The 10,938-nt window shown below is 44.3% G+C and overlaps 1 protein-coding gene across 6 annotated transcripts in view; it reads left to right on the top strand.

Moving 5' to 3' along the window:
• NECAB1 (N-terminal EF-hand calcium binding protein 1) overlaps positions 1–10,938 on the top strand; it is a 104,346-nt gene that overhangs the window by 30,453 nt on the left and 62,955 nt on the right. For all 6 annotated transcript variants that reach the window (XM_080381838.1, XM_080381841.1, XM_080381837.1 and 3 more), the window contains one exon: positions 4,534–4,558. In XM_080381838.1, coding sequence (XP_080237964.1) covers positions 4,534–4,558 — 25 coding nt within the window. The remainder of the gene's footprint in view (positions 1–4,533; positions 4,559–10,938) is intronic.

Raw genomic sequence — 10,938 nt, 5'->3', positions numbered from 1 at the left:
GTACGACCCCCTCCCTCCAGCACAGGCAGCAACTGCAAGCCGGGGGGGGGGAGGGTGGGGGTGTCTTTTTTTTATGTTTTGCCTTTTTTCCTTGTCTCTCCGCTGCTTTTCTTTCTTTTTTTTTCCTTTGCCTCCCCTCCCCCCCCCCCCTTTTTTTTTTTTCTGGAGCCACGATTACCTCTGTGGGGTGTAAGGGGGTGTAAGCCCAGCGAGACTGTGGGTCTTTCCCCTTTCCTTTTCATTTCCCTTTCTCCTTTTCATTTCCCTTTCCCTGTTCCCTTCCCCCTTCCTTTTTTTTTTTTCCCCCAAAAAAATGTTTTTACCATTTAAAATGTTAATGAGGGGAATGAGTTTGCTTCTGATGGCATGCATGCATGAGGAGAGCAGGTTAGCAGTTGGGGGTGGTTAGGAGAGGTGCCGGGTGAAAACACTGTTTGGATTTTTATTACTTTTAATTTTTTTCCGGGCTTTTCACTGAAGAGTTTCTCACCCTGCAAAAGTTTTTTCCCAAACTGTGCAGGCTCCCTTCCATCCCGTTAGACCCTGACGGCTTTGAGGTTCCCAGGGTTGATGTGCAGAGCAACCCTGAGACCCTCTGCCCTTCGAGACAGAGGCCAGCGAGGTGCTGCCCTGTGCACCCGGCCGGCCTGCCCTTCAGGGGTGCTGTGCTAGAGCATCACCAAGGTCTCAGCATCTCACAACATGCAGCTGGGAAGATTTTTGTCTAAATTTGCCCAGTACAGAGTGTTTCTTTGGCCCATGGCAAGTCCTGATGAAAGGCAGGCTCCCACCCAAAGATGTCCAAAGTATCCCCTGTCCTTGGTGAGACCTACGAAACTTTAGACCAATTCTGCTCCCAACTCTGATCTACTTCAGGCCAAATACTGGGGTTAGTCCACAATATCAGCTGGAAATGACATGTTCTGTATTAAAGGATCCTTCATCTAGATGTTTCCTTGTATGTGCCCAGATTAACTTCCCTAACCTTTTCCCCAAATGATTTCAAGCAGCCCTCATTCACTTCTCTCCTGATTTCTCTAGCCTCCATGAGAAATCATTTAAATTAGACTCTTTGTTTACTTTTATTATTATTGTTCAAGTGTGTAATGCAAGTGCAGCTTTTTTGTCTTGTAAATACCACTTGTAAGAGAAACAGGACAATTACAGGCACACGTCACAAAGACAGGAGAGAAACCTAAGTTGCTAGGAAAGAGTTAAAAAACATGGAATGGAGCCAACTCCCCAGTTCAGCTCCGCACACTGGGTTGGGAAACTGTACATGGTCAGAATATCTGATAAACTGAAAACATTTAATTTCACCCAAAGGTTTAAAAAAAAAAAAAAAAAAAAAAAAGAAAATCAAATGAAAATCTCTTGTTTAATTTTCAGCAATTTCTTAAACCAGTGTCAGGTTCATATTTATAGAAAAGCAGGTGCCTTTCACAAAACTGGTGAAGAGGAGGGAGGGGGCTGCTGCCGTACTTCTGCTCTTACATCTGGAGGAAAACCTTAAATTCAAACCTAGTCTCTGCCTGCTTCAAAGCAGGGACAGGACCCGGGGGGGCCTTCCTGTGAGAGTACACTCATGTCATAGGTATTTGGGGGTGTGCAGCCCTGTGATTACCCCTCAGTGAAGCACCTCCACCTGCATGCACACTTAACTGTAGATTAGACCAGGCAGCAAGAGACAGGCGATAAGGCTGCACAGAAAGGGCAGGTGGTGAGGTCCTGGTCCCACTGGGGGACAGGCAGAGACCTGATTTCTACTGCAACCTCCTCCCTAGTTTTGTATCAAAGTCCCTATCAGGTGTCCAAAGAATATTAGCATTTCCTTAACGGTTGGTGCTTTAAAAAAAATAATTAAAATTAATTATCCCACACTTTTAAGTAATAATTAATAAAGACATAAAATTCATTAATTAAAATTAATTTATTAATAAAAAAAGGGAAAATTACTTACGCAGAAACTTCTGCCACCCTTGACCCATATTTGTGGGGCATTTCTAGTTGATTGAAACTCCGTTGCTGCAGCTGTCCTGGTCCTGTACATCCATAAGCCAAGCGTGAGAACCTAGCGCTCTTGCTCGCAGAGAAGTCTTGAACAGGTGTGGCCTGCGTCACCTGGTGTGGCTGTAACACCTGTGTGGCTCTGCTTGGGCCCTTGCTACTTGCGGCACAAGTCACTAGTTAATATAATATAATACAACATCTGTTAATATTGCTTGGGTTCACACCGGGCATATTTGTCCCTTTGCTGAAGCACGTCTTGCTCTTTCCCATCAGACGTGCTTGTGCAACGTGCCCGCAGCAGTCAGCTCAGCCCCGGCACCTGCAAGGTGAGCAGTGGGGTTTCAGCACTGGCCCCTTTGGTGTGCATCTACCTGGGGGCACCCACCGTTCCCTTTTATCAGGTGTAACTGGGCAGAAGAAAGCCATTAGATCTCAGAGCACTGTGTTTCTCCACCCTCCCCAAATTTCACAAATCTTTCCACTTCCAGCTGAAAATCTGCAAAACCTTGCGGCACGCTGGCTTTGCTATCTGTTAACACATAGTTACTAACTGCAGAGCAGGACCAAGTCCTACGGGCAGCACGGTGCTTGACAAGCAGGCTGATTTTTTCCTTCAGGTGACACAAAAAGGAAACAAGGCTGCTTGCCAGTGAGATAGGAGAAAGACGAACATTTCCCCAAAAATTCCAGCCAAACCTGCCAGGAACCTAGGACTGTATTCTACCTGTTAGGGATTGTAGAAAAAGTTTTCATTTTGTTCTACTAATGCCTTTAATGATCTTTACTTTGCTCTGCATTTAGTCTTTAGTTCTCATTAGGAGAAAATTTCCAGTTTAAGAGTATAAATTTTAAACACCTAAATAGTCCAACCCTCATACTGAAAATTGAGTTGCAAATGTAATTTATTTGGATGCATAGGGAGCAAAGATGTCATCTTGACTGAGTTTATTTCATACTCTGTGCTGTGAACTTGGTCCAATGCAAAGTTCAGCTTAGAGACCATCGGTGAAGTCCTGGATGTGGGTCACAATTCCGTTAGTTCCTCGCCAACCCCACCCTACAGAGTACAGTCACAAAGATGCTCTGACAGAGCTTGGTACCTGGATCCTTGGATTTCTCATTTGGTTTCACCTCTAGGAGCAGAGCAGTTATGGCATGTGCTTGAGAAGCTGTTTAAATACTCATTTCCATTGCCATCAGCTCTCAAAAATATATGTGGCCATTTTGAAGCTCTTTACTGATATTCATAGCAGCAATGGAAAATACATTCTGAAGATTTGCTTTCTTCCCTTGCCAAAATTTGTTATAGCGTTGCCTGGATGACTCCCCATTGCGGTTCAGGCTGAAGGAGCAATGGGGACTACATATGGCAACATAGTAGGATGACAACGGATGGCAATTGCACGTATCTGAAGTGTCACGTGGTGACCCATGCCACAGCAGAACCACCTCATCTGGAGAGTAGGGAGCAAAGAAACTGGAGGAGACTCCCTCTGTCACTTTCATTCCCTATCCCTGACCCCTTCTCCAAAGTGTGGAATAACGTGGTGGTACCAGCGGTGGGACTCCAGCAGGGACAGATGGGCACGCTGGCATGTCACCAGCAGTCAGAGAGGGCCAGTGCACCTGCGTACAGTCCTGGATGGGTTGGTGCTGTGTCCCCTCACTGATAGTAGGGCTGTGCCTGAAAGGCTCTGCCATGTCTCCTTGTAGGATGCATCTCCCGGTATCGTCTTCTCAGACTTTGCGCAGTGAGTTACAGACTATTGCCTACATATTTAAATAGCTTCTCCAGCAGGTGCCATTTACATTGGTGAGAAAAGGCAGACCTGCAGACCGTGAGGGTAAGCTGGGGTCACACACAGTTTTTGTGGCAGAAGTATTGCAGGGAAGGATCTGCAGCAGGCACTCTTGTGCTGCCCTTGCCTTCCCAGCTTATAAACCTCTGTGCTTTCCTTCTCCCCTTTCTTCTGTATCAGGTTTCTACTTGCTGTCAGAGAAATTCTCAGATTTGCTCCCACACATCTGATCTGGCTGCCTCCCACACCTAGTCTGATCCCTTCATTCCACCCAGCTCCTCACCTGAGTTATCCCTTTGCTTCTTCCACCCACACAAACCCTGAGTCTTTCTCACCATCTCAGATGCTCAGCACATCCTCCCAGCTATCATCCTTGCTCTGTTTCTTTAAACCACTTCTCTCAACCCTGAATCCAGTATCGTGGTACCATATGGTATCAGGTTTTGTGCCCAAATATCATCCTTAAAAGCCATGCACAAACTAGAAAATAAAGATGGTTCTTGTTATGGTCTTGTTTTTCAGTGCATATGGTACAAGAGGAGTTAAAGAAAGCAATACTGTGATGGAAGGATGGAGACACACTAAGGGCTTTTCAGTTTTATGTAGCCCTGTGAAAATATCATGCAGAGCTCAAACTATAAATGCCCACTAAATATAGCATTGTGTGTGATTAACTCATGAAAAAAAAAAAAAGTGATACTGTTCTCTTTCTCTTTTTGTTTAGATATTAAGAAGAGCAGACAAGAATGGTAAGACCAGCCACATGTCTTTCCCCCTCCCCTTGGAAAAAAAATCCATCATTGATTCAGCATTTTAAGTCATGCTTTTAACATCTTAACAGGAAAACCAACCATCCCTCATGTCATTTTATGTTTTCTACAGGTTCAATGCAATGTATTTTGTTGTGCGGTGATCCTTTCTATGGGTTCTTTAAGGGCAGGTCTTGTGGTTTCACAATTTGGCGTGTGTGCTTGATTTGCACTTTGGGTGCATGTAGCTGTTTTGTTAATGACACTGTGTTCACAAGAAGGTTTGAAATACTTGTCAGTATTAGCTTCATCTTATTACATTTTAAAAACACCATAAGCTATATCTAGCAATCAGATTTGTTCCCTACATTTTGCAGTTATGTATTTGTTCGGCACGTCAGTAGGAAGAATAAAGTCTTGAATTCAGCTCACGTATTTATAACACAAAAGTCATGAGTTCTTTATTATGCTCTTAATCGAAAGTTTTGCCCTCATGCTACTTAGTGATTTTCCTTCCCTGTGTATTTTTTCCCTTTTTTGAATTCAGTAAATTGGAGCATAATACTGTAGGCTTCACAAGTGCTCCCTTTTGGCCACAGCAGGGGAAGGTCCTTGCTATAAGGACTACAAATGTAACCACTGGATTTTTTTGCTGATATATATAGTCATGGTCTTTAACCTGACTTGAACTCCTTTTCCCCTCTCAGAATTGCTGCACAATTCTGGACAAGTTACGTTGTTGGTTTTGTGCCACATACCCTAGCAGAGAAATGAAGCCACTACCATGTCCCTGTATCAACAGAGTGTGAGATTCTGTATGTTTGAGACTATAAAGAGCTTCTGTAGCTCTGCAGTTACCATAATAGTATTTATACTGAACTCAGATAACCAATTAGATCTTACAGGATGAGAAGGAAACATAAGCTTGCAATTATTTAGCACTGTAACACCAAAGTACTGGATGAAGGGAGATGCAAATTCTTGCGGAAGCACGGGCCAGACTTTGGTCTTTTCCTGCAAGCACTGAACAGTGTCAAACCCACAGCTCAGACAGGTTTAGCCCTGACAAGTAATTCCCAGGCCTCAGAAAACAGGTATTGTGTGGGTTTGGTAAAGTGTACTCTCGGGTGTCTGAAGGCAGAGGAATACCATTGAGAAAATCAGAGAGAATAACTTTCAAGGAAGAACTCTTGGACAGTAAGGGGCCAACTGTGCCTGTTGAGCAACCATTTACTGTTGCTGAGAGGGCAGTCCCACCCCCACAGCCCACTCTGGTTGTTACTCCGGCCCCAGCTCATGAGCAGCCGGCACTTCCCACAAGACCACAGCAGGCTTCTTTAGAGCTCAGGAGCCACAAAATCCATCACTGTAGTGTTTTTGTTACCTCCCTCAGTCAGCTTGCCCGTGGCTTGCAAGGGCAATGATGGTGCAAGTTGAATACTAAGGTGAGGGCTGGGGTGGGGAGAAGAAGGACCTTTCCCTTCACCAGTGCCTTTCCAGCTTAGCTACATACCAACCACAGCCAAGCTCGGCTGGCATCCTCCACAGACCTCTTTGTGGTGTTTGCAATAGATGTTTATGTGTCTACCCTGAAGACTGATGAGAGTCAGAGCGCATGGCACAGAGCAGCAGTCGTCACCCCCCTGAAATCACAAAGAGCCCCTACAGCTCCATGTCCCTGCTCTGGACTTTGAGCTTATGCTCTGTCCCAGTCCTGGTGGATCCACCACACTTTGGTGGTCAGGAGGACTTACAGTGCTCATTGGGGTTACCCCGCAGCTTATTATTTATGTGTTGCTATTAAAAAACAGGAAACAGCTCACATGATCAGTGACAAACTTGCTTGGTCCAGAACAACATGAAACCACATCAGCCTCAGAGGCTTTGGTCACTGGCATTCCTACCTGTATATGGATGCTTTACAACTTATTATTGGGACAGCAGTGGCTAAGTTCAGTCACTTTGGTTCTATTAATTTAAGCCCATGCACTTGAAATGGTTTCAGCTCTTACGTGCTTAACTTTGTTTGCTCAACCATCATTTGCCCTTCAGACTTGTAATCTAGCACTGCACAGGCTCATGCTGTATTAATAGGGAGGAGATTTGTTTTAAGGCTGGGAAGTTAAGTACCTTCTCAGAAAGGTTACTGGATATGCGAACACATTTACACTGTTGTTAACACAGATTATTAGCTTTTGTTAGTGACAAGGATACTTACACTTCCAGTGTCACCCTTCTGTGCTACAGGAAACCAAGTATTAGCTCTACAGTAACAAATACTGTGTTACTGTCCATGACACAGCCCTGGTTAAGTTCTCTCATATGCTTTTAATAGGACCCTCTCAGAGCTGCCATATTCCTTCTCTCTGTGAGATTGAAATACCTCCGAGAAATTTATAATCACAAACCTTACTAGATACTTGCCTGTCAGCAAGAAAAAACCCCATCCAAAACAGTGGATCAAACTGATAAATAGGAATATTACAGGAGACAGTGTTCTTGCTATGAATTTAGGAACTGTGGAACTTGAGGTTAGCCATCCGCAACCAGGAAAGGCGGTTGTTCTTGCAAAGACAATATAAAGTAAGAGATCAAGAGAGCCAAGAAATCCTGCTGAATTGCTGTTAAGTCAAAAATACTACAGTGGTTTCTGACAGCTGGGTTTAATTGATGAAGTCCTTTATGAAACAGTTATTCCCCTGTTTGAAAGAAGCTATACAAATATTGTTTCTTTTAGGGTGGTGGCTTCTTTCATTGCCAGCCTAGGTACATATATCATTCTGTTTCTTCCCATTTCTTCAAATACTTGCTGTACACTGCTTCCACAAGAGGATCAGTTTCATAAACTCTTACCTGTAGTTCTTATTTCATGGCTGAGCAGCTCTGCTCTGTATGGAGCAGATCCATACTCCTCCCTTAACTTAAAAGGTCGTGGTTTTCTTAGAGGGAAAACAGGGCAGCAAGGGAAAGAATATTGCATTACTAAGAAATATATGGTTCTTAATATTGTCAAAAGCAACAGAAAACCCTGAGGGGAGAAAAAGCAATTTCATAAAGGTGAGACGCTGCACATTGACCTTTTTGGAAAGGAGAGGTTCCAGGTTTGCATATCAAAATGAAATTTTGGTCAGGTTTACTTTGCAAAACTCCATGCATTTGAAGGAAAGCATGTGGATTGCACAGAGAACTAATTTGGAAAAATTCCAGCTAAAGGGAAAGTTCTTCCATTTATTTCATTCCTTTTGCTATTTAAAACAAACTCAATCTCATTAAATTCCTCTCAAAAAGTAAAATCTTGTCCCTAGCCTGTAAGGGAGGGAGTAAAGAAATATGAGAAACTAGAACTGCCAAATGTAGTCCTTCCTAATAAAAAAAATAAATAATTTATCTCCCTCATCTCACAGGCAACCACAGTTGCCCCACATGTGTGACTGCAGCACCTGTATGCTCTTGTCTGTGATGGTGTTTCTGTTCTGGTATGCTAAGAGGGACATGAGGCACCTCATTAGCCTTGCAGTGATTTGCAATCAAGTGAAATGGTATCAGCTGTTGGTAAAGGTCAGCCAGGGGCCTCTCCCGACCAGGCAGCTTTGAGATACGCCCTGCTGCTATCGCCTCATGCTGTTATTCCCTCCTGTTAGCAAAGGAATAGAAATTCTAATATAGACTATGTTGCAGAAATCCAGTCACAAACAGTCCGATGGTCAAAATGGAGAATATAAAAGGTAATAATCTACTGAGAACGCAACTCTTGGTCATGCAAGATTAACAGTCTTCCTTCAGCTGAGGGAAGTTGAAGCATCGACTCTGATGGTTCAACACTGACCAGAGGTAAGGAGTACCACAAAATAACGGGAGAGCAGAGCCCTGCCTTTGCCTGCGTCAAGGTGGGGATCATTTCTGTTCCCACCCTCCTGGGGAAGAAGGGGGCTGCTCTTTGCTTTTAGCAGAGTCTTTCTGCTTTATCGTCTCCTGCTTTTTTTGTTGAGGGGAGCCTGGCTGCCGCAGATCTGTTCTCTTCTAACAGTGGAAAGTAATAACTCTGCACCCAGTGGCGGGGCTGTGGGCTTACCTGGCTGTGGGCTGTGGAGTGTATGTGCCAGCACAACAGCCACCCTTTAAGGCCATGAGCCTCTTATCCTGCTCTGGGAACCTGGTGTTTAAAACTCCCTTTAACACTTTTCCGTGTGAAAACAGCCATCCAGTCAAACCTGGAGGGAGGAGGGAGTGACCCCCAGCCATGTCCTTCAGAAGGAGGACCTCGTAGCTGTCTCTCTCCTCCACAAGTTTAGAACTGGTGTTTGATTATGGCCTCGTTGCAGACCTCCAGCTGCCGCTCCCCACTCTCAGATCAGCTCCAAGCAGGAGCCCCAAAAAGGGCAGCTCTAAGATGACAGGTCTAGAAAAGATGGTTTGTGTAGAGATGCTGTTATTGACTTGCAAATAAAAGCCAGCTGTTATGAGAAAGCATTGAGTATAAGCTATATCTCAAACATCCTTAAAGCTCATAAGAGGACGGTATTTGAAAACATAGTAAGTAATATCTGCTAGAGAAGCAGAGACTTTCCAGAAAAAACAAGCCTTAACCGTAAGGAACACAGTAAACAAACAGTATGCTGCAGGCAGTCAGGAATGACTGCAACCAAATGAGGGGAAATTTAAAAACTGATTAAACAAAAGAAAACTAAAACTCTAGAGATGGCTTAACCAGAATATCAAACACCCAGCACAGGTCAGCAACAAAATGTTATTAATGCCAGAACCAGCGCATTTATGTCAGATTTCATTTTTTCTCTGACATTTCAAACAAGCACTCATTGAAAGCTTCCCCCCCTCCCCCCCGAAAATATATCTTTTATAATGTCATTGAACTAGAATCTGTAAAATTAAAAATACAGTCAGATGAGACTAATCTTGTTCTGTCATCTTCATTCAGCACCCCTAGATGTCCATACAGAGCAGGAACATCACACTTTCAAATGTAGTATTCTAAACCAGTATAAAATAGCACGATAATATACACACTACCAAAATTGTTGTTCATCACAGTGGTCTGGGAATTCCATCCCAGCTCTAAAACTATGCAAACATTAACCTGGCAAAACCCTGTGGGTCATAAATAAAGGATTCTTTATAAAAAAGCAAGTGCGGCAGTAGCATCCTATTGCTTCCACTGGTGTCAGTGACCAGAGAGATTGGTTCACAGAGCGTAAGTATTTGAGTTATCTGACAAGATGTCCACAGAACAACCACAAAGCCACTGAGCTGCACCTGTATGATGATCAAGGGCAAATCTTGTAACCCAAGAGTCAGTTTTGCAGAGACCAAATGTTTTCATATTCATTATTTATTGGCAGGACAAGCACTGACTTTGCAGGTGAGTCTTCTACCAGCTGCATCTGCTCGTGTCTCCAGGTGAGCTGTGGCAGGATGATAGCTGCCTCACTACAGCAATCCTCAGACAGTGACTTCTCAGTGGCTCTAGCTTGTATCTCAGATTGCTAATTTATGCCATTCCAGAGGACTGAGTGGATGCCTGTGAGAGGCAGGGGATGCACCTCAGGAAGGGGATCTCTTGAATCACCTCAACCTTAACTGTCAGAATTGGGCTGGAGGCTCTCTGAAGATTGCCACTTAGGGGATTAAACTGTTTCTTAAGGAAGATTTTAGAGTTGCACCAAAGCAAGGCACGCCAAGTTCCTGATTTCAGTATTTTTTCATCAGTCAGCATCTCCTAATCTGGGGCCACAGCATCCTGACATCTCATGAGGTCTTTGGCTAGCCCATGGACTGCCCACAGCCAGGCTGCTCGGTGGCAGCTCCAGCAGTGCATGAGCTCTTCCCTCCATGCACATGGACCTGGTCAGATATGTCACAGTATAAGAGGGTGACCCACCTTTTGTGTGCCATTCCTTGAGGAAAAACAGCCATGTGCAGGAATCCCTCAGGGCAGCTCTATGCACCATGATACCCAGAAGGTATGAGCAGCCCATAAGTAGCCACGTTTGAGCTATACATTTACTGGATGACTACAGAATATGTATTTTGGATGGGAGCCAGAGCACAGAAATTCTCTCAACTGCAGCATCACTGGTATGAGCTCCCAAATTATTCAGTCAGTAATGGTAGAATGGATGAGTAAGGCAAAGCCCATGTAGGACAGCCTCCAGGGACCCTTGCCATGCTACTGTTTGCTTCCTGACCACCTGGACAGACTGCAGACACCACCCTGGCTCCTGTTTCAAAGCCCCAGGCACTGCCTGGGTGGATTCCCCATCCCACCTCCCTGGGCTCTTCAGGTGCTGCAGGGCTGGAGTCTGTGCTCCAGATTCCAAACATTATTTCTGTAAAGAGAAAATGCCTACTTTAAACCTGAACCC

The sequence above is a fragment of the Falco punctatus genome, assembly GCF_963210335.1.
Source record: "Falco punctatus genome assembly, chromosome: 3".
Taxonomy (NCBI): domain Eukaryota; kingdom Metazoa; phylum Chordata; class Aves; order Falconiformes; family Falconidae; genus Falco; species Falco punctatus.
The sequence above is the reverse complement of the archived record's forward strand: the minus strand, read 5'-3'. Positions and strand labels throughout refer to the sequence as shown.